Source organism: Glycine max, chromosome 2 (genome assembly GCF_000004515.6).
Source record: "Glycine max cultivar Williams 82 chromosome 2, Glycine_max_v4.0, whole genome shotgun sequence".
NCBI lineage: Eukaryota > Viridiplantae > Streptophyta > Magnoliopsida > Fabales > Fabaceae > Glycine > Glycine max.
This window is the reverse complement of record NC_016089.4, coordinates 17,254,491-17,279,371: the sequence shown is the minus strand read 5'-3', so window position 1 is coordinate 17,279,371 and position 24,881 is coordinate 17,254,491. Positions and strand designations below refer to the sequence as shown.

The following is a 24,881-nucleotide window of genomic DNA, read 5'->3' as shown; positions in this document are numbered from 1 at the left end:
AAATGTGATATTTGAAGTTAAGAAGAAACTAAGAATTGTAGGTCGATAGCAAAATCTTGTTATATTTTTAAGTGGGAAAAAAATTCTTTATTAGTTCTATGCATAATCTCAGTTTATTCAATTATATATAATTTTATTACAAAAACTATAATTAAATATAATGGATGTTGGATGTCATTAAAGAATTGAAACAAAAATAAATTTTACAAAACTAGAATCAAGAAAGAAAAAAAAAAGATGTTTGAAATGCAACATAATTTTAGAACTGAAACAGGATATAAAGAAAAACTACCTCTTTATCTAATCCATCTTTCAAGTTTTAATTTTTTTAAATTACATAAACTCACCATTTTGGTTAAATGAAATATTTTAAGAAAAATTAAATTTAAAATATTTATTTCTTTTACAAAAATATAATAAATTTTAGAAAAATAAAAGAAGAATTCTTTTTAAAAAATTATTTGTTTTAAAAAAATTAATAAATTTTAAAAACTAAAAGCAAAAAAAAAAATTCTCTTGAAAGGTAACATAGTTATAAACCTACTTTTTAAAAAACGACTTTTATAATTTTAAATCATTTATTTTTTAAAAGTAAAGATTGAGATTTAAAAATTCCCATATTCTGAGAAAAGGAAATAAAAAAAAATCGAATCATAAAGTAAAGAAACGCACTAGCGAAGTAAAAATATGGACAAATAGGTGCGACGCAATAATCACTATTACAAAAAGGCTTTTTAACGACGATTAAAAAGACATTTTAACGATGCTTTTAAACCATTGTTATATGTAATGACATTAAAGACAAAACATTTTTTATGACAATTCAAAATTAACCGTCATAGAAAGTAAATTTTTTTAAAGATAATTATTAGTAATATCTGTCTTAGAAAGTCATGTCTGATATCATTTTCTAAAACGGTTATATTTAACCGTCTTAGAAAATATACATTCTAAGACGATTATTTCTAATAACCGTCTTAGAAAATATACATTCTAAGACGGTTATTAGTAATAACTACCTTAGAAAACAATTTTAAATGATCAAATCAAACTAAATAACAATTAATATTCTACAAGGATATGGGAAACGAATTTGCTCTTAACTAATAAGCAACAACAAAGCAAGGCACACACAAGTACTTAACACTATCAATAAGTATATAAAATCAAAGAAATTTCAAAAATTAAACATTATTGAAATTTTCCTCAACATATGCTTTTTTTATAAGAAAATTTCATACAAAGTTTGATTCTTTTATGGCTTGCCAGGATATCCAAATGAGACATAAATCGAGATGAGAAAAACATACAAATGGCTAAAGAGTTTCCCAATTCTAGACATTTCTTGACATATCGACATTCACTAAGGGTAAACCAAGATGAACCAATATATTGGAATATAGATGTTGAATTATTCTATTGCATGTAATCTAGCCACCAAAAGATTAAGTACCAAAAGGTTATTGAATTGTTCTATTGTAATCTAGCCACCAAAAGATTAAGTACCTTGGTGATAAAGTGGAGCACCTAAGCCTTTTGATGGACATACGTAATTCATATATTCAAGGAATAATCTTAAGCTTGGAAAAGCTGTGCACAAAAAACCAGTAGAGCTAAGTAAGGTTGAGGAGACAAGGACTTACTTCTGCAGATAATCCATGTGCTCCAAACTTGTCATCCCAGAACATAACATAGTTCCTATACGATATATTTGTGGAATACTTAACACCTGACATAAAACAAAACAAACATTACAAAAATTCAGTATACTATTGGCTTATCTAAGTTTTGCAAAACGTTAATTCTACGTCCAATCATTCTATTGGCTACGTCCCTACTTACACTTCTTTTCTTTTTCACATTGTATGCCCGTTCCTTGGTGGTCTAATCTACAGACAAAATATTTTCTAGGCGTGGCAAAGAAACAAATTCAATAATGCAAATGAATATAAAATTACATAAACAAAAAAAAATTATTTCACTGAATATAAGACAAAAGGACAAATATTATTTTGCACTAATTATTAAAAAATTCTATCAATATGAAAAGTGTTGACCTATGAACTATCAATACATCAATTTCTTTTACTTATCCGTATTCATTAGGTATTCAATATCTATATTTTTGGATACGTCTATATGTTTGATAAGTATTGATGAAATATCTGAGCCTATCAATATAACTACATGAGACATATATATATATATGTGTGTAAATCATTTAAGATAGAAATGAGATTAATAATGTTCCTATTTATAAATAATAAGAAATAGGGATGTAAGCGGGTTATGCCTAACCTACAAACACAAATTACATTTTTACATATTAAGTTTTTTTTTTAATTAGTGTATCCAATTAAAATTGAATTGGATAATGTATTAACTAGTTTCAATTTAAATGAACTTGTTTATATAAAAAATATATAATAAAGAAGTTGTCTATTTCTTTCTATATATTATTATTGTCATTTGTGAGAGATTGAAAGATCGAGAGTAATAAAAAAATAACTAGACTTTCACTCTGGTTTACTCCCAAACTGCAACAACCAAAGGTTTCATTTTATTTTGGTTTTGGAGAATGACTCAATCTAATAATTGTGAGTTGTAAGATAATGAAACAGTGAATTTTATGTGAGTGATGATTAAGGAGCAGGTGGGAGAAAATAATATAATGGATAGAGAAAAGTACATGATAACCACAAAAATTAAAAAAGAGACTAACCAATTTTAAGGGGTCAAAATGAAAAGTTAGTTACCTACTATAATAATTGTGACACATCTCTATATTTTTGCTTTCGTATTTTACCATCTAACCTATATAATTTTATACTATTATATATTATTTTATACAAAGTGGCTTGCAACAAGTTGCGGTGCAATTCAAGTGAATAATCCACATTCATAAAATCAATGTCCCAACTAGTTAGGACTAGTTTTAATATAATGGCCAATAATTTCACCAACAGGGCGTCACAAATTCCAGCAAAGCATGAGAAACCTTAGACCCAAATGCATGAATACACGTGCTTTTACCTTTTTTATGTTGCCATTTGACTTTCCAAATTTGTACTCTTCTGTTGCATTTCTTCACCACATGTCTGGCTTGAAGCCTAAGCTTGAAAAGTTGCATAGAGAGGCTTAAAAAAATAATAAAATTGAACTGAAGAGAGGCTTCTTTAAAGTAATAATTTCACCATACATACATCAAGAGTGAACTGAAGAGAGGCTTCTCTAAAGTAATAATTTCACCATTAAAAGATAACACACAAACTTACAACTTTCCTAACAAGCGGGCTTTGCAAAATGCCCCTGAGAACATGATCTGGTTTCAGCAGCACATCATATGGCAATCTCCCATGAACAAAACTGCTCAAAACAAAATGCCTCATTTAACATGGTTTGAACTTGATTGAAATGAATGACCCAAATAGAAAAAAATAAATAAATATGTGTAGAGGAAATTTACCTGTTAAAGTCATCATAGTCAAAGTCATAGCCAATTGCCTGGTGAGAGAATAAGAGACAAAATGATGGTTCTTGTTAAACATCAGTTTTGAAATGTTAATTAAATCATACCCTTAGACCAGCCATCGTCATCCCATAAGTCTTATAAAATGGATAGTTCAATTCGGTAACTTTGACAGCCTCCATCCCCAACTTTTGAATCATACACTGCAATATTAAAATAAACCCATTTTTTTAAAATTAAATTCAACTTTGATACCAGATAATGTTACCCACGTTTGAACCCTCGCATATAGAAGGCCGGTATTGGGTAAAGGGTATGATTCATGTCTATGAAAATGGGATAACAAAAATTGGACAACATTTTGTTATTCCCTTTAATTTTGCAGCATATTCTTCAGACATATGTATATGAAAAGGATAAAACATAGAAAGCGAGAGATAGAGATAATTGTCTGGTAAATTCATTACCATCAATATTTTTTGCTATTTGCACTGAGACTCCAGAACTATAAGGATAAATGGGGTCATCAAGATCTGAAATTAAATAAAAAAGAAAAGGTTATGCATATATATAGCATAGAACAATAAAGCGAAGTAAGAGAGAACAAATTCAGCATGGATCGTGAAAGCTTACCAAATAAAAGACAATCATATTTTGGCTTTGGAACTTCCTGGAACTTATGCCCGTCTTAGTGTGCCCAATTGGCTGTCCTAGTTCCAACAACTAGCTTAATAGGTTTCAACAATATGAGAAAACAAGGTAATAATTCTCTATCTTAATGCTCTTATTAGTTACATCCAATCATAGTGGAACTTGTTTTATTAAGAGTAACATCCAGTGTTCATCCAGTGTTCAACACACTGTTATAAACTAGTGTTCATTCTTTTCTGAAAATTGTTAGAGATAGGGGCATGAAGACTAAGTGATAGAGCTTGAAGAAGTTTTGTCTTTTTGCATGCTCAACTCTTTGAGTGTCATTTGTACTGATTGTTGCATCTTAGTCTCTATATTTTTATATGTGCATCATCCATCATCATGTAGAGGTAAGAAGATTGTTTCTAAAGTTAGAAACTTCTTTAATGCATAAAATTTTCTATTTTAATTAATTACACAAGTGTTTGTATCCTATAAAGAGATTCTTGTTTCGGTTTAATCAATTACAAGCTAATTGTAATTGGTTGCACAATTCAGTTGAGACAATGATTGGTTTTTCATGAGTCTATGCTTTAATCAATTACCAGATAATCGTAATTGATTACTTCTCTGTTAAGAGTGTTCCTGAAAGTGATTAAGAACACTTTAATTGAATTCATCAAGAATTTAATCGATTACATTATTTTTGAAATTTTTCCAGATATTGGAAGAACACTTTAGTCGATTGAAATGATAATATAATCAATTACTTCTTCAAAATAATCTATTACATGTGGTTATAACTATTTTCTCTATAAATAACCTACTTGTGTTCTCACTTCTAAGTGTGGAAAAATCTTTTGTGCTAAGTGAAAGAAAGAGAAGATTAAGTGCTTAGAAAAAGTGTGTGATTCACAACTTCTAAACTTCATTTTTGATGATCTCATGGTAAAAAGTGAGTTGTGAATTTCTCCTGAGTTCAAGAAGACACTCATTCACTCGAGCAAGGTTCTTGCATATGATTGATCGGGTTGTGTCGAACGATAAAAACATTCCCCGGATGAAATTAGGGTCTGACACCCTCTTTTTGGTAGTACACACCACTAAATAATTTTGTTCTGTTAGCGTAGTTGTAGAATATATATAACTCTTTTTGGGACTTAAACAGAAAATTTTTCTTGGACATAACATGTTTTGGAAAGAATCAGCAACCAGTGATTTTGAAACTTGCTTTTGAATTGGATCAAAACACAACAAAGTGATTTTTGGAAACATTGAGAATGAAAAACAATGAATGGCTTTCCCAAATACCAAATGAATTTAGAAGTTTTTGCATGGACTTGATAAAAAACAACTTTCAAAACACTAATTTGATTTGAACATAGAAACATGCCTTAAGCTTTAGTGGTTGGGTGCAACCATAGATTTGACACTGATATGTTCTACAATTGATTTTGCATGAATTTCTAATTGTCATAACATATGATGCATGGATATGATTTAGGCATTCTTTCCTTCTTTACATTTTAATCCACTAGCCAAAAAGTTATCCCAATGTATATTGTTTTACCATTTGCATGCCCTTTGAGCCAAACACTTGATATTTTGTTAGAACATTAACCTAGGATAAAAGTTTCCTAACTTACCTTAGGTTAGGAGAGCAAAGGTGTTTGGTTTGGGATTTTTATCATTTTGTGGCTAATGTGATGTAAATACTTTGTTTTTAAATGTGGTTATTCATGTAAATTAAATATTGTATAGAAAAGAAAAGGTACGGAAATAAAAAAAGAAAATGGAACACAAGTTCTTTTGTGAATAAATAAATGTCTGAATTATGTACATTATGTTATAAACTCTACAGAGTTGTTGTAAATTTTATAAGTTGGGATTTTGGTATAGGAAGTAGTGATAACTTGGTTGAAAAGGGAAGGGATAGGAAGTGATGATTCATTTGAGTTGCTAACTTGTTTTTATGTTTGCTCTCCTATTCTCAAGGTATTTTTGAATATCCAGAAAACCAAGATTTCTTTCAAGCCAGGCCCAACCCTATAAGTCCTTATGATCCATGATGATTATGTAATTTATCTTTAATTTGATGGGAAATGAATTGCAAAATTGATTTATGACTAATGTGTCATCATTTTCTCATATTTCTTAACCCTTTTTGTCACTATTTTAATCAATGATTAGCCTTAATTGTCAAATTAATTATGCAGTTTAATCATTTGGGCCTACTGGATTAATTTTGTGTTTTTAATTTAATTTCGGGAGAATTATAAGCAATTAGGCTTGAATCCAGAATTGGGCTTGGACTTTAAGAGAGCAGACTATTTTATTCTACCAAATTTTATCTTATCTAGATATTATTTAGAGTTGATCTCATCTAGATATTATTTCATCTAGATCTTATCTTTTCTAGATTTTATTTTATTTATGGGCTTGAATTTAAAACAGATTTGTAAGCTTTGGCGCTGAAAACTATATAACAACACCAAGGTTCTAGTTTAGTCTCTCTTCTCTCCTCTTTCCTCTTTCATTTTTAGTTTTAGGTTTCTCTTCTTCTTTTAGACACTTTTTCGTTTTACAATTCCAGTTTTTACTTTTCGTTTCAGCAATAAAATTTCGTTCTTCAATCTATAATTTCGTTCTCTATTGATTAATTGAAGGCTAAGTCTCCAGCGTTGTTTTCTCTTGAGGATCAAGCACAGTTCTCTTTGAGGTTCTATTATTACTGTTAAATTCTATTCAGTTTTTCCTCTTCACTAATTACTCTGAATTTGTTGCTATTAATTCATGCATGCTTAGTGCTTGATTAATTGTCTCTGCGCTTAATTTACGTTCATGCTTAATGATCGTTTATGATTAAGTGGTGTATGTGTTGCTTAATCACATAATGAATGCCTTATGTTAAATTTCGCTTAGTAATTTAATTTAGGGTTGGATTAAGTGGTTGAACTGATAAAGGATAAACTCTCGTAACCTAGGATAAGAGACTTGCTTGTGAATCAAGGGAAAGCAACGTGTTTTAATTCTGATGTTTTCTAATTCACATCTATTCGCTATCTAATTTACAAAAGCAAACAACCCCCCCCCCAATTCGTTACTATTTTCCTACTATCTGTTGTGAACATTTGGTTTATCATTGCTCATTGGGAAACGGCCTAGGATCACTTCCTAGTTACTGCATTTTAATGTTTATTTGATTCGGGTACGACCTCGATCAAATTTGGCGTCGTTGCCGGGGTTGCCGGGGAGCAGTGTCCAAAGGTTCATAATAGCTAGTGATTCGTGTTTTATGCTTTCGTGTTGTGTTAGTGTTGTGTTAGTGTCTTGTTATTTTGTTTAGTGTGGTGTTTTGTTTTAGTTTTTTTGTTCAGCGCTTCCCCTGTTTCAGTTTTTGTGTTTTGCTGTGAATTGTGCTTTGCGACGGATAGAGCGACCACTTTTGCTGACCTGGGAAACAAAGTAGTAGTACAAATCCATTAGCGACTGAATTAGTGACTGTTGCTGACAATTTAATTGGCAATTTTTGTTTTGATAGTTAGGGTTTTTATTTTTGGCTGAATTTTGGTGTGGTAGGTTCTTTTGACTCATATTTTGTGTGAAAAATACCAGGAACACTTGGTGTGGCTAGATTTGAGAGATTCAAAAAAATTTGAGAACTTGTGTTTACCAAAACTTCAAACGGCCATAACTTTTGCTTCGGGTATCAGAATGACTATTATTATATATGTATTTGGGGTAGAAAAAAATTTCCCATACCAAAGGCCAGCTAAGGTCTCTAGCTAGCCAAAATCCCCTGTTTACTAGTTTTTTTTTTATTTTTCAAGTTTTATTGTTTTATTTGTCTAAACTTTCCTTAGGTATTTTCCATAGTTAGACTTTGAATTTTTGCCTGAAAATTTTGGTGCCATCTTTTTATGATTTTAGAGTGTTGCTCACAAAATTTCAAGTCATTTGGATATCATTTGAGGGTAATTGTAGTTCAAACCTACACTGTTACTTGCATAAGAAGACAACTAGTTGTGCATGTTGAATGTAGTGTATGACTATAGACAATCCATCTGACTTACAACCCTTTGATCCTGAGATAGATAGGACATTTCATAGATTAGTTAGGCATCTTGTTGTACCTTTTGAGCATCCTAAGCATTCTGTTATTGGTGAGTCTGAGCATTTTGTGGTTGGTAATTTTGAACATCCTGATTTTGAGCATTATAGTTTTGAACATTTTGATTTTGAACATTCTGAGAACATGGCACAACCTCCACCCCGTGAGAGGACTCTAAGGGAAATGGTTGCACCTGATTTCACTTACGAAAGCTTGTGCATCCAATACCCTGATGAGGATGTCCCATATGTTCTTAAAACTAGACTGATCCATTTGCTTCCAAAGTTTCATGGCCTTGCAAGTGAAGACCCGCACAAACATCTGAAAGAATTCCATATTGTCTGCTCCACCATGAAACCCCCAGATGTCCAAGAGGATCACATATTTCTGAAGGCTTTTCCTCATTCTTTAGAAGGAGTGGCAAAGGACTGGCTATATTACCTTGCTCCAAGGTCCATCACGAGCTGGGATGACCTCAAGAGAGTATTCTTAGAATAAATTTCCCTGCTTTCAGGACCACGACCATCAGAAAGGATATTTCAGGCATTAGGCAACTCAGTGGAGAGAGCCTATATGAATACTGGGAGAGATTTAAAAAACTTTGTGCCAGTTGCCCTCACCACCAAATTTCTGAGCAGTTTCTTCTCCAATATTTTTATGAAGGACTCAGTAACATGGAGAGAAGTATGATAGATGCTGCCAGTGGTGGAGCCCTTGGAGACATGACCCCTGCTGAAGCCAGAAATTTAATTGAGAAGATGGCTTCCAACTCCCAACAATTTAGTGCCAGAAATGATGCTATTGTCATTAGAGGAGTGCATGAAGTAGCCACGAATTCATCTTCATCAGCCGAGACTAAGAAGCTTGAAGGTAAACTAGATGCCTTGGTTAACCTGGTAACCCAGCTGGCCTTGAATCAAAAATCTGCACCTGTCGCCAGACTCTGTGGTTTATGCTCCTCTGCCGACCACCACACAGACCTTTTCCCTTTTGTGCAACAATCTGAAGCAATTGAACAGCCTGAAGCTTATGCTGCAAACATCTACAATAGACCTCCTCAACCTCAGCAGCAAAATCAGCCACAATAGAACAATTATGACCTCTCCAGCAATAGGTAAAATCCCGGGTGGAGGAATCATCCCAACCTTAGATGGTCGAATCCTTCACAACAGCAGCAAGAACAACAACAACCTTATTTTCAGAATGCTGCTGGCCCAAGCAGACCATACGTTCCTCCACCAATCCAGCAACAACAACAACAACAACAACAAACAGTTGAGGCTCCTCCGCAACCTTCCCTTGAAGAAATTATGAGGCAAATGACTATGCAAAACATGCAATTTCAACAAGAGACCAGAGCCTCCATTCAGAGCTTAACTAATCAAATGGGACAATTGGCTACACAGTTAAATCAACAACAATCCCGGAATTTTGTCAGATTACCTTCTTAATCTGTCCAGAATCCCAAAAATGTGAGTGTCATTACATTGAGGTCGGGAAAGCAGTGTCAAGGACCTCAACCAACAACATCTTCCTCATCCACAAATGAACCTGGCCAACTTCACTCTACTCCAGAAAAAGATGATGACAAAAATTTAAAGAGTAAGTTACCTAACAATTTCTATGCAGGTGAATCTTCCACTTGTAATTCTGATTTACAGAAGCAGCATATCCCTCTTCCATTCCCTCTAAGAGCAATTTCCAACAAAAAAATGGAAGAGGCAGAGAAAGAGATCTTGGAAACATTTAGAAAAGTAGAGGTAAACATACCTCTGCTGGATGCAATAAAGAAAATTCCAAGATATGCTAAATTCTTGAAGGAGTTATGCACTAATAATCGGAAGCTTAAAGGAAGTGAAAGAATTAGTATGGGCAGAAATGTCTCCGCATTGATTGGTAAATCTGTTCCCCAAATCCCTGAAAAATGTAAAGATCCAGGTACATTCATCATACCTTGTATTATAGGGAACAATAAGTTTGACAATGTCATGCTAGATTTAGGAGCTTCTGTTAGTGTTATGCCTTTGTCTATTTTTAATTCTCTATCTCTTGGTCCTTTGCAGTCAACTGATGTGGTGATTCATTTAGCTAATAGAAGTGTTGCCTATACTGCTGGTTTCATAGAGGATGTCTTACTTAGAGTTGGTGAACTGATTTTCCCTATTGATTTTTATATTTTGAATATGGAGGAAGGATTTTCGCAAGGATCAGTTCCCATCATTCTAGGCAGACCTTTTATGAAAACTGCTAGAACTAAGATAGATGTTTATGCAGGCACACTATCTATGGAGTTTGGTGATATAACTGTTCATTTTAATATTCTAAATGCTATGAAACATCCATCTGAAGATCTTTCTATATTTCATGCTAAAATAATTGACTATATTGTTGATGAATACATGACTGATCTTCATTCTAATCTGCATGACTGTCACTCTTCATGCATTGAATATAAATTTGTACTTGATCATATGTCTGAATTTGATGTTGAGAGTGAATCTGAAATTGATATTGATTACATGTCTGGTGATGTTTTACCTCATGAGAATGATTTTCTAGAGTCAGATAGAACTAACCATGTTTCAGGAAGTACACATACCTCTGACTTTCTTTATGAGGTACAGGCTGAGAAACCATCTCTTTCTACCATTGTCCAGCCACCCACACCAGAATTGAAGCCTCTACTATCAAATTTAAAATATGCTTACTTGGATGATAACAAAAGTTTTCCAGTAATTATATCTGCCTCCCTTGCTGATGAGCAAGAGGAGAAGCTATTATTAGTTCTCAAGAAGCATAAAAAGGCTATAGGCTGGACCCTGGCGGGCATTCCTGGTATTAGCCCATCCACATGTATGCATCGAATAAATTTAGAGGATGGGGCTAAACCAGTAAGACAGCCACAGAGAAGACTCAACCTGGTAATTCTTGATGTAGTGAAGAAGGAGGTAACCAAGCTTTTGCAAGTTGGAATCATTTATCCTATCTCCGACAGCCATTGGGTGAGTCCCGTCCAGGTAGTTCCGAAGAAAACCGGCCTCACCATGATAAAAAATCAGAAGGAGGAGTTGATTCCTACTCGGGTGCAGAACAGTTGGAGAGTCTGCATCGACTATAGGAGGCTGAACCAGGTTACCAAAAAGGACCATTTTCCCCTGCCATTCATTGACCAGATGCTGGAATGCCTGGCAGGTAAATCTCACTACTATTTCCTTGATGGTTTTTCTGGTTATATGCAAATCACTATTGCTCCTGAGGATCAGGAAAAGACCACATTCACCTGCCCCTTCGACACTTTTGCCTATAGGAGGATGCCTTTTGGCCTGTGCAATGCCCCTAGTACCTTCCAGCAGTGCATGATCAGTATTTTTAGTGATTTTTTAGAAAATTGCATAGAGGTGTTTATGGATGATTTCACTATATATGGATCCTCTTTTGATATTTGTTTGGATAGTCTAGAAAAGGTTTTGAATAGATGCATTGAAACTAACCTTGTTCTAAATTTTGAAAAATGTCATTTTATGGTTGAGCAAGGTATAGTTTTAGGCCACATTATTTCCAATAAGGGCATTGAAGTAGATCCTGCAAAAATTTCTGTTATTTCACAATTGCCTTACCCCTCTTGCGTGCGAGAGGTGCGATCTTTTCTTGGTCATGCAGGATTCTACAAGCGCTTTATAAGAGATTTTAGCAAAGTAGCCCTTCCACTATCCAACTTGTTGCAAAAGGAGGTGGAGTTTGACTTTAATGATAAATGCAAAGAGGCTTTTCATTGCCTCAAAAAAGCACTGACTACCACCCCCATCATCCAGGCACCCAACTGGACAGCCCCTTTTGAGCTTATGTGTGATGCATCAAATTATGCATTGGGGGCTGTCCTTGCTCAGAAAATTGATCAATTGCCTAGGGTGATATATTATGCTTCTAGGACTTTAGATGCTGCCCAAGCGAATTATACTACTACTGAGAAAGAGCTACTAGCCATAGTTTTTACTCTTGAAAAATTTCGTTCTTATTTGCTTGGTACTCGCATTATTGTTTATACTAACCATGTAGCTTTAAAGTACTTGTTGAAGAAGGCTGATTCAAAGCCTAGGTTGATCCGATGGATGCTCTGGCTCCAAGAATTTGACTTGGAGATCCGTGATAGGAGCAGAGCACAAAATTTAGTTGTTGATCATTTGAGTTCGGATCGAACATGTGTCTGATGAGGACTCACCCATTCGGGATGATTTCCCGAATGATCATTTATATATATTGTATAGTATTTCTGATTCTCTTTCTACTCCCTGGTTTGCTAACATTGTCAATTATTTAGTTGCTATTGTTTTTCCTCCCTTAGCATCTAAGGCTCAAAAAGATAAAATTAAAAGTGATGCTAAGCATTTTATTTGGGATGACCCCTACTTGTGGAAATTGTGCAGTGATCAGGTCATTAGACGATGCATTCCAGATTATGAGACTGACTCAGTCCTACAGTTCTGTCATTCTTCCACACCGGGAGGTCATCTGGGTGTTCAAAGGACAGCTCGCAAAGTGCTTGACTGTGGCTTTTATTGGCCCACCATCTTTAAAGATGCGTGGAAGATTTGTAGCACTTGTGAGCAGTGTCAGAGAGCAGGAAGTGCACTTACATGGCGACAACAAATGCCTCAGCAACCTATGCTATTCTATGAGGTGTTTGATGTCTGGGGTATAGATTTCATGGGCCCTTTTCCTGTATCTTTTGGTTATGTTTACATTCTCCTTGCAGTTGATTATGTTTCAAAATGGGTGGAAGCCAAGCCCACTAGAACTAATGATGCTAAGGTTGTTGTAGATTTTGTCAGATCTAATCTGTTTTGCAGGTTTGGAGTACCTAAAGCAATCGTTAGTGATCAAGGAACCCATTTTTGCAACAAATCAATGCATGTCTTGCTTAAAAAGTACGGGGTTGTACATAGGGTATCCACACCATACCACCCCCAAACCAATGGACAGGCAGAAATTTCTAACAGGGAGATCAAGAGAATTTTAGAGAAGATTGTGCAGCCAAGCAGGAAAGATTGGAGTACCAGGCTAGATGATGCTCTTTGGGCACATAGGACTGCCTACAAAGCACCCATAGGAATGTCTCCTTATCGGGTTGTCTTTGAAAAGGCATGTCATCTTCCAGTTGAGATTGAACACAAATCATACAGGGCAGTGAAGACCTGCAACTTCTCTATGGATCAAGCTGGTGAGGAAAGAAAGTTGCAACTGAGTGAGTTAGATGAGATCTTCCTAGAAGCGTATGAGAATGCCAAGTTCTACAAAGAAAAGACCAAGAAGTTCCATGATAGCATGATAATTAAGAAGGACTTCATGGTTGGGCAAAAAGTGTTATTGTATAATTCTAAGCTTGGACTCATGAGTGGTAAGTTGAGGTCTAAGTGGATTGGTCCTTTTGTTGTTACTAATTTTTTTCCTTATGGTACAGTCGAGATCAAAAGCAACTCCACAAACTAGAGCTTCAAGGTCAATGGACACCGACTTAAGTCATTCCTCACAAACCCTTCTTTAGTGGACGTAGTGGTGGAAGAGACTTCCTTACTCCACCCTACTCTTCCTCCACCATGACTTAGGGAGTTTTTCTTTTCCTATCTCCTTCTTTACTTTTATTACATTTGTCCGATTCTATTTGATGGTTTAATTGCTTTTAATCTTTTACTTGTGCTACATTGAGGACAATGTGTTGTTTAAGTATGGGGGGAACGATCTTTGGTTTTGCTAGTTTTGTTAGTTTTGTTAATTTTGTTAGTTGTGTTAAATTTGTTAATTTTGTTAGTTTTTTTGGGTTTCTAGTTTAATATTTTAGGTCAATTCTATTTGCATGTAAAACTTTGCATATTTTTCTTTGAATTATAGGATATGTTCAAGTAATGGGTAAATTGTTTTGAAAATAAAAGTCGCTTGACATTTGGTGATTTGAAGTCCTTGTTTTTCCTCTACATGTCATGATAGTTTTGAAATCTCAATTTGGAAGTGATAAGTTTACCTTTGTGAGAATTTGAGTCATCATCATAATCATTTGGTGTGTTTTGCCCCATTGATTGCTTGCACAATAGCCTTGGCTTGATTCTTGTTGATGCTTCTTAATTCACATGCATATTTGGAAATGATTTAGGCAATTTTGTTCTTATAAGCCTCTAGTCAAATGGACTTACCTTGAATTAATCCCTTTGATAGCCCTTTGAGCCTATGTTTCCCTTTCTTTGTTTTGAAGCTCATTACAAGCCTTAAGTGAAAAACCATGATCTCACCTTAACCTTAAGGAATTTTGGAGCTTTGGAATTGTTTTAGTAATAAGTGTGGGGGGTTTTGTTGGATAACATATTTCGTTGGCTATGCTTCATGATGTATTTTGGGCCATACTTGATGTACATTGTATACTGGTTAAATGTTGGACATTCTGAATGATATGCTATTTCTCAAATGCTATAGTACTAAAAAAAAATTTAGTTGAATCAATTCAAAAAAAAGAAAAAGAAAAGCAATAAAGTTGAGTGAATAAGATCTTAAATGGAAAAAGAATTATGAGACTCTTTGCGTTTAAATTTCATCTTTAGGTTTTGTTATTTTTTCTTAATATGCACTTATTCCCCGTTGCTCCTCTATTCCTTTGGGATTTAGCTACTTATTCCATATTTTTCCCTACCTTGTCCTTGGCCCCATTACAACCTTAAAAGACCTTTTGATCCTCATGTGCTTGTGTTTATGGGTTGATTGTCAATTTTAGAATCTTGCCAAGTTTATGTGGTGTTGGTTTTCATGGGTGCTTTGAGGGTAAATAGTAGCGTAGACACTTGAGAGATAGAGTGTATATCTTGTGAGGCTTTATCACTTTTTATTCTTGAGCTGATTAACTATTTTGCCATGATTGGGTTGCTTGGAAGATTTTCACGAATGTCTTGACTCTTTGGATCTCTTCATGTTAGATGTTACCCATTTTTTTCATTCCTTGAGATTCATTGAGAAATATGTAATTGTTGTTGTGTCTGTTTGTTTCTCTTTAATGTCTCTGAATTTGTCCCTTGCTTTGTTTTTTTTATTTATTTTGCCCAGGAGTGCAAAAGGCTAAGTGTGAGGGGATTTGATGTGTCATCATTTTCTCATATTTCTTAACCATTTTTGTCACCATTTTAATTACTGATTAGCCTTAATTGTCAAATTAATTATGCAGTTTTATCATTTGGCCTACTGGATTAATTTTGTGTTTTTAATTTAATTTCAGGAGAATTATAAGCAATTGGGTTTGAATCCAGAATTGGGCTTGGGCTTGAATCCAAAATTGGGCTTGGACTTTAAGAGAGGAGACTATTTTATTCTACCAAATTTTATCTTATCTAGATATTATTTAGATTTGATCTCATCTAGATATTATTTCATCTAGATCTTATCTTATCTAGATTTTATTTTATTTATGGGCTTGGATTTAAAACAGATTTGTAAGCTTTGGGGCTGAAAACTATATAACAGCACCAAGGTTCTAGTTTAGTCTCTCTTCTCTCCTCTTTCCTCTTTCGTTTTTAGTTTTAGGCTTCTCTTCTTCTTTTAGACACTTTTTCGTTTTACAATTCCAGTTTTTACTTTTCGTTTCAGCAATAAAATTTCGTTCTTCAATCTATAATTTCATTCTCTATTGATTAATGGAAGGCTAAGTCTCCAGCGTTGTTTTGTCTTGAGGATCAAGCACAGTTCTCTTTGAGGTTCTATTATTACTGTTAAATTCTGTTCAATTTTTCCTCTTCACTAATTACTCTGAATTTGTTGCTATTAATTCATGAATGCTTAGTGCTTGATTAATTGTCTCTGCGCTTAATTTACGTTCATGCTTAATGATCGTTTATGATTAATTGGTGTATGTGTTGCTTAATCACATAATGAATGCCTTATGTTAAATTTCGCTTAGTAATTTAATTTAGGGTTGGATTAAGTGGTTGAACTGATAAAGGATAAACTCTCGTAACCTAGGATAAGAGACTTGCTTGTGAATCAAGGGGAAACAACGTGTTTTAATTTTGATATTTTCTAATTCACATCTATTTGCTATTTAATTTACAAAAGCAAACAACCCCCCCCCCCCCAATTCGTTACTATTTTCCTACTATCTGTTGTGAACATTTGGTTTATCATTGCTCGTTGGGAAACGACCTAGGATCACTTCCTAGTTACTGCATTTTAATGCTTACTTGATTCGGGTACGGTCTCGATCAATGACATATCAGTGTTGGAATTGAGATGAAACACTTGCTTGTGTGAGAATTATACACCTGAGGGGTTTTCCCCTATTTGATTAAATCAAGTGTTTTCTCCTATGTTCTTTAGAAACAAAATGCAAATTGATATTAATCTCATTTGGTTCTATGAATTTCCTCTTTGTGCTTTCATTTCTCATTGTTAAGTGTTTGAAGAATGTTGTTCAGATCATGTTGGAGGTTGATTTTTACAAATCATGTTCATAATTTTGGTGTAGAAATATTGAAGCATTTTTAATACTTATACTATTGTTATTTGTAGTTTTTGTTCTATACTTTGCATGAGGACAAGCAAGATTCTAGGTTGGGGGCCTTGATAAGTGCAATATTTTAGTTATTTTTGCGATTAGAATCTTAGCACTTATCTTTTGATTCAATTTTCTTAAAAACTTCCCTTAATTCTAGTTGTTTTATATATTGTACATTTATAAATGTTTTTATTTAAATATGGAAGATTCATCTAGGCATTTCTTATGTTTTGATGGTTGTTTATTAGATCCAGAAACCAAGCAAAGATGACGAGCAAAAGGATCATTTTTGAAGAATTTCAGAGTGCCACTCGCCCAGACTAGCAATCAACTCATCTGGCTAGTGAGATTTCTTCGGCATGAAGGAACCAACTCGCCTGGGCGAGTCGGTTTGGCAACTCTTGGACCATTTCATTTAAAAGCCATGCAAAATCACAAACCAGCAAATGTAGAGTGTAGAAACCAGAGGAAGAACAACACGAAGTTAGGAGAGAGAAAAGAGAAAAATGGAGCTAGAGCTTCAGAGAAGTGACCGTGGATTGCACCTTTCATAATTTCTTCTGTTGATCTTGTGCTCTACACAATGATCAGCTAGTTTCTCCAAAGGATTGGATGTAATCTTTGTTCCCTTATGTATCTCTTTAGGTATTTTATATATATATATATATATATATATATATATATATATATATATATATATATATATGAATCTTTTCTACTCATTACTGGTGGTTTCATTTTGTTTGTAATGCTTGATTCTATTTGATCACTAGTTTCATGAAATTAGATTTAAAGTTTGACTGAAAAGTACTCTTAGAATTTGAACTGAATGAATTTACTCTTTACATTATGTTACTAGGTATAGAGGATAACATTTTGATTGCAAATAGCACGACATTATGATTGTAATGTTGGGATATTTATTTCATATGCGAGGAATCAATATTTGGTAAATATTCTTAGGATTCTCGAATGCAAGGGATCTATTCGGGGTGATTTGATGTGTGGATCAGTGATGTTAGCAAATAATTCATATGTATTAATATTATTTGGATAATGAGGGTACAAACGATGAAATCCAATCCTACTTTTCTCTTGAATTAATTAAAATCATTTTATTTGTTTTCGTAATTTTGTATTTTAACGCACTAATTTTGTTATTTCTATTATTTCAACTTCTTTTTTATTTCCATTATTTTTTCTAAACCCGAGATTTTGATTAAATTTGTAGTACATAACTATTGAATTGTTTACTTTTATCTGGAGAAACTGAGTAACTCAAGTCCCTGTGGAGATGATCTCTTTTATAAAATTTGTAACCTACGATGGCATTGGTACGCATGCCAATAGTCTAACAACGATCCCTTGGGCAACAAAAGTTTTAAAACTCTGTGTTTGACTATTTGATTTTACAGAAATTCACCCCCTCTTGGTTTCGTTAGTCCCATTGTTTTTTTCAACTTCAACGGTTGATATTGCCAAAACAACAAATTCTCTCATGTGAAGAGTGTGAAGATAACCATTATACCTGTTACTATATGGAGGAAGTAACTAAGGAAGCCAAATTCATGAGAAAATGCAATACAGAATTAGAAAAAGTCGTAATCAACCTAATGTAGCTCCATGTGGAGCCTGTAGGCCTTGGATTTTCTTCGTCAATGGAGTCATTTGCTTCTTGAAGATCAATGGTAGTGGAATGGAGACGGAGGAAAGGAGTTTGGAGACGCCACTTCAAGGAGAATATAAGTCAAGAACAAGCTCACCATCATAGGAAGCCATGGATATGAGCTTTAAGGTAGGAGAAGATGAGAAGAGGGGCAGGGAGAGAGGGGAATGAAATTTTGAGAGAGAGAAGAGGGAGAATGAAGTCTGAACTTTGAAGTCTAATTTCTCAAATCATAAAAGTTGAAAAAAAAATGCACACAAAAGGTCACTATTTATAGCCTAAGTGTCACACAAAATTGGAGGGAAATTATTCAAATTTCACTTAAATTTGAATTAGAATTTGTGGAGCCAAATTTGAAACCAAAATTTCACTAATTATGATTAGTAAATCAGCCATGGTTCAGCCCACTAATCCAAGATCAAATCCAAGATTCTCCAATAAATATGCTTAGGTGTCATGAGGCATGTAAAGCATGAAGGACATGCACAAAGTGTGACTATATGTTGTGGCAATGGGGTGTAGCAAGAAAATGTTCACCTCCCCCTTAGGATGGTCCAAAATTTAATTGGATTAGACTTCTCCCAATTCAATTAAATTTCTCTCCCAGCGCACACATCAAATAGTGCACTTAATACATGTGAAATTATAAAACTACCCCTAATACAAAAACTAGTCTAGATGCCCTAAAATACAAGGGCTAAAAAATCCTACATTACTAGGGTACCCTCCTTACACTATAGAGCCCTAAATACAAGGCCCAAAATTAATAAAACCTTAATCTAATATGTACAAAGATAAGTGGGTTCATACTTAGCCCATGGGTCAAAAATCTATCCTAAGGCTCATGAGAACCCTAGGACCTTCTCCTGCATCTCTTGCCCAATCTTCTTGGAGTCTTCTATCCAATGCCCTTGGGGGCTGAGATTGCATCACAACCTTAGAACCACATCCTACTCCAACCTCGAGAACACTATGGAGGTAATAAATTTGTTAAAAGATTAGGTAAAGGAGTTAGCAATGCAAATACAAGAAATCGCCGACAAGGTTGACTGCAATATCGTAACAACAAAAGGCGGGTTAGAAACTAAAAAGCCGGTAAGAAAGGACATGGAGTTAGACAATAGAGTGAAGGAAGACATACAAGAGAAGGACGTGATAGTTGAAGAAATAGTACGAGATCCAATCAAGACAAAGAGCTAACTAACACGAGAAGCTAACAAGAAATTAGACTTGAGAAGTCGTATCCTCGCAAACAAACAAAGACAAGGAGCGACAATATATAAGGCTTATAGACTTGATTAAGCAACTCAATGTCACCATTCCTTTCACTAATGCCATGGACATGATGTCGGAATACTCAAAGCTCTTAAAAGACCTCATAACTAAGAAGAAGAGTTTGAAAAACTAGGATGTAGAGACTCTTAAAGAGGATTGCAGTGCCATCTTGGAGAATCCAAAGAAGCTAGGTGGTCCTGGTAGTTTTATTATTCCTATATCAATTGGGAATCTATCATTAGGAAGAGTATTCCTTAATCTTGGATCTAGAATCAACCAAATGCCATTATCTCTGCTAAACAAAATTGGAAAGGTAGCAATGAAACCAACACGTATGATGATACAACTAGCGGACCGTTCCACTAAATTTCCTCTTGGAATATTGGAGAGCATGCTTGTATGAGTTGGGAGGTTCACCATACAAGTGGACTTTGTCATCATGGATATCAATGAAGACATCATTGTCCCTTTAATTCTAGGAAGACCATTCACGAATACCGCTAATGTTGTCACCAGTGTTGGGAGGGAAAATGCACTTTATGAGTGGATGACAAGGAGATCACATTTGATGTGAGTGAAGCTATGAAGCACCCCAAGGATAAAGGAGCTTGCTTCAAGGTGGATATAATTGATGAAGTAATGGAAGACCAAACTCACATCGTAACACCAACACCATTAGAGCTTGTTTTAACCAACAACGTGGAAGACCTCACACCAGAGCATAATGAAGAGTTGGGGAAATGCATCTAGCACCTAGATTCCTCAAAGGAAGTGCTGGAAAATAAAATAGAAAATCCAAGAACCTTGATTAAAAGAAAAACCTATCTTCAAATCAAAGCTCTTGCCTCCTCACCTTAAATATGTCTTTTTAGAGGACAAGGAAGAGAAACGAGCCATCATTAGTAGCATGTTGCGCAAAGAGGAAGAAAATAGACTAGTGGAGGTACTAAAGAAGCACAAGCATGACTTAGGATGACAAATCTTTGACCTCAAAGGAATAAGTCCATCGATCTACATGCACAAAATCAACCTTGAAGAGGACTTCAAAGCAATAGTACAACCGCAAAGGATACTCAACTTGGTGATGAAAGAAGAAATCCAAAAAAAAGTAGTGAAGCTTCTTGAAGCTAGAATTAAACACATCTATGATTCTATAAATAGAAAGGCATAGGCAGCATCCAAAAAACATCTCTACACACCACCCTTCACTGAAAAACCCTTTTCTCTTCTTTCTTCTTGTATTTCATGAGTGGCTAGTTTCTTTCTTAGCTAGGAGAGGAAAGGATTGAATCCTATTTGATGTAATTTTCTCGTATTAATATATTGTTTGAGTTCATTATATTCCTTCTATACATAATGCTTTGTGAGTCTACGCTCCTCATAGATGATTCCAAAAATTGATGTGCAATTTAGAGAGTCTTGTTGAAACCTGAACTGAATTGGATACTTAATAGTGATAGAATAATCTTGATTAAGTCTTGCTAATTCTCAAATGATAATGTTGATTGCTTGTGTTGGTTTGCCAAGAAATTGGGAATCAAGCTAAGGGATTGGGAATCAAGCCAAGTGATTTAGGATCTATCACCCAAGGGATTAGGGATAGAATACATTAGTGAATTAGGGATGAACGATATAACAACACAAAAGTGTGAGGAATTTCAGCAAATAGGGGGATTCTTAGTACAATCTTAGCATCTCAACATTATTGTTTTCGTCTACAATTATTATCGCATCAACAAGTAACTTTTTACCTTTTCTTTGAATTTTGGTTATTAAATTTTTAGCACATTAATCTCTAAAAAAACATCTTTTATTTTATGTTTTGATTAGTTTTAGTTTTCGATAGTTTAAAATATAAAAACACAAAAAATATCTTTATTCGAAAGGTTTTAAAATGTTGCTCTTGGTTGACATAAATCCTAACGTAATTAAAACGTTAACACACTCAAATCAATTTTGCTCCTCCAGAAGTAGTAACTAAAACTAAAGTAAAGGAGATGATTGGACTGGCTATGGACAGCTTTGTTGAGAAGCAAAGGGCTAAGAATGAAGAGTTCAAATGCACCATGTAACAAGCTATCGCTACTCAATTCAATAGCCTTGGTGAATCTCTCATTCTGAATCTACAATAGGCCCAGATACGTCTATTAAGTGTTATTGCTACCCCCAATGCCACTTCCACCCGTCCAACCTCAACCACCAGTAAGTATTCAACCCACTCTTCCACCCTCTAACCAAACACAAACACTTAGCCTTAACCCTCCCCCACAAATAGCCATTCCTCAACCACTTTTGCCACCACCTACTCACTCTGATATTCCACCACTGCCCACTTAAGATCCGCAACGATGTCTTCCATCACTTCTTTCACCTTCAAACGCATTGCCTTTTTGCTAATAACAAAAGGGGAGAAGTATATGAAAGATTCTTTTATGTAAACACCAGTCAATTAATAAAATAAGGTGTTTTGAAAATGTCCAATATGTTTATGTTTACAGATGCATCCACACATGCATAAGTATATTGGACTGAGGGGGAGTTGAAAGCCACCACATATAGCATTCTGATCTATTGCATTCATACTGAAATTATTTTGATATATAAATGCTATATTCATTTCTCAAAATTTATATAGTTTGTTGATGTAGCTCCATGTGGAGCCTCTAGGCCTTGGATCTTCTTCATCAATGGAGTCCTTTGCTTCTTGAAGTTCAATGGCAGTGGAATGGAGAAGGAAGAAAAATGATTGGAGACGCCACTTCAAGGAGAAGATGAGTCAAGAAGAAGCTCACCACCATAGGAAGTCATGGATAAGAGCTTGAAGAAAGGAGAATATGAGTGGAATGAGAGGGAGAGAAGGATCACAAAATTTTATGCATCAAATGAGATCTGAACTTTTGAAGTGTAATTCTCAAATGATCAAAGTTCAAAAGATGCATACACATGACCTCTATTTATAGCCTAAGTGTCACACAAAATTGGAGGAAAATTTAAATTTCTATTCAAATTTCATTTGAATTTGAAATTGAATTTGTGGAGCCAAAATTTCACTAATTATGATTAGTGAATTTTAGCTATGGTTCAGCCCACTAATCCATGATCAAGTCCAAGATTATCCACTAAGTGTGCTTAGGTGTCATGAGGCATGTAAAGCATGAAGGACATGCATAAAGTGTGACTATATGATGTGGCAATGGGGTGTAGCAAGCAAATGCTCACCTCCCCCTCTAAAATTTAATTGGATTGGGCTTCTCCCAATTCAATTAAATTTATATCCCAACACACACATCAAATATTCACTTAATGTATGTGAAATTACAAAACTACCTCTAATACAAAAACTAGTCTAGGTGCCCTAAAATACAAAGGCTGAAAAATCCTACATTTCTAGGATACCCTACCTACATTATGGAGCCCTAAATACAATATCCAAAAATAATGAAACCTTAATCTAATATGTACAAAGATAAGTGGACTCATACTTATCCCATGGGCCCAAAATCTACCCTAAGGCTCATGAGAACCCTAGCGCCTTCTCTTGCATCTCTGGCCCAATCTTCTTGGAGTCTTGTATCCAATGCCCTTGGGGGATATGATTGCATTATTTGTCAACATCAAAAAGGGGATATTGTTAAACACTAGATGATCCATCATTGGACGACCCAGACATCTCTTAAGGTTTTGATGAAAACAATGATATAAATTTGTACTAACCATTCTATTACATGTAAGACTTATCCATTAGTAAAAGCAACACCAGGTGAGACTTATCCATTTGTATATAACCTGTCTACCGAAAGTGGGAAGTACTTGCCAGTCCATCCAAACAACAATTGGAATATGCACTTTATTTCAATTTATCAGCTTATTCCAATTTATATGATTTTGTTTAAAAGGAACATATCTATTAATTCATCCTTTATTTCCTTTTATATGTCTAATGGCACTATTGAGTTATGAATGAAAAATATGGAAAGTCCTGATCCTACCAGACAGAAACGCATAGGATCTACTTATTCCAGGAAACAATTAGATTAAGGATTGAAGAATAACAATGATCGCATACAGAAAAACAAGAGTCATGAATCAAGGAACAAGAAAAGCATTTGTTAAGAAATACACTGAGCTTAAGAGAGTCCATTCTTTGTAATATACAAAGTATTCGTGAGACATTAGAACTTTATTGTAAATTCATTCTTTGAGTGTTGTAAAGAATCTTGGATTCTATGTCAAACTTTTGTTTGTGAAAGATAGGAGTGGCTTAGTGACAAAACAATATTGGGTGTTCTTAGATTCAGGAGGAGTCTAACGATTGTTCTAGTAGTGTCCTTGAGAATACTTGTAAGCTAGAAGTAGCAAAAAAATTATTTCTTGTAATCAAGTTTGATTAGTGGAACCCTTTACTGGTTGGTGAAGGAGAACTGGACGTAACTCATGTTAAGCAAACTAGTATAAAACAAAGTATTTTTAGTGTTCTTCTTTAGCTTATCAAAGTATATTTCAAAGTCCATTATTGACACATTCTGCACACAAGGTTTTCACTGAAAAACAAGTTTTACACATTATTGGACGACAGTTCACCTTTAGTCACTAGACGAGGGTTCTTATAAACATTTTTATTCTAACATCTTCCATTTTGAAAAGGTTTTATATTTTGACTAACACACTATTCAACCCCCCTTCTAGTGTGATTTATTGTATTTCAAGCGTGATAAAGATTTATCAGAGCTAGATGAGTCTTTTGTTGATCTAAGATTAGACAATGGTATTAAAGAAAATATGGCATCCAGTCAAAGTTCAGAAGTTGGAGCGTCCACTCAACATCTAGATGATCCTCAAGAAGAAGCAAGCAAACCTATTAGACTCTTCATGAGAAGAAATCTTCTAGAAAGCCAAATCATTGGTGATCCAATAGACTGTGTACAAACAAGATCATCACGAGGGCACACTGCATTGATTTCAAAGGTAGAACCCAGACATATTGATGATGTAATGCAAGACGATAGTTGGGTAAAAGCTATATGGGAGAAACTTGACCAATTCCAAAAGAATGATGTTTGGAAGTTAGTAGAGCTACTGAAAGGAAAAAAGGTTGTTAGAGAAAAATGGGTCTTTCATAACAAACTAGACGAAAATGGTAATGTTGTTATGCACCTATGGCTCTTCTAGAGGCAGTACAAATTTTACTTTCATTTGTGGCTTA

General features: G+C 34.5%; 1 protein-coding gene and 1 non-coding gene across 2 annotated transcripts; both read right to left on the bottom strand.

The window, feature by feature from the left end:
• Nucleotides 1–1,639: 1,639 nt before the first annotated feature.
• LOC121174139 (uncharacterized) lies at nucleotides 1,640–22,061 on the bottom strand. The gene is made up of 7 exons (XM_041012706.1): nucleotides 21,989–22,061; nucleotides 4,103–4,156; nucleotides 3,937–4,002; nucleotides 3,577–3,674; nucleotides 3,467–3,504; nucleotides 3,276–3,366; nucleotides 1,640–1,729 (listed from the first exon to the last, which is right to left on the bottom strand). The coding sequence occupies exons 1-7, from the start codon at nucleotides 22,059–22,061 to the stop codon at nucleotides 1,640–1,642; spliced, it is 510 nt and encodes a 169-aa protein (XP_040868640.1).
• Nucleotides 8,735–8,841, bottom strand: LOC113001076 (small nucleolar RNA R71). Its single transcript, XR_003266407.1, has one exon. It is a non-coding gene; the product is annotated as a small nucleolar RNA R71 (small nucleolar RNA).
• Nucleotides 22,062–24,881: the final 2,820 nt, after the last annotated feature.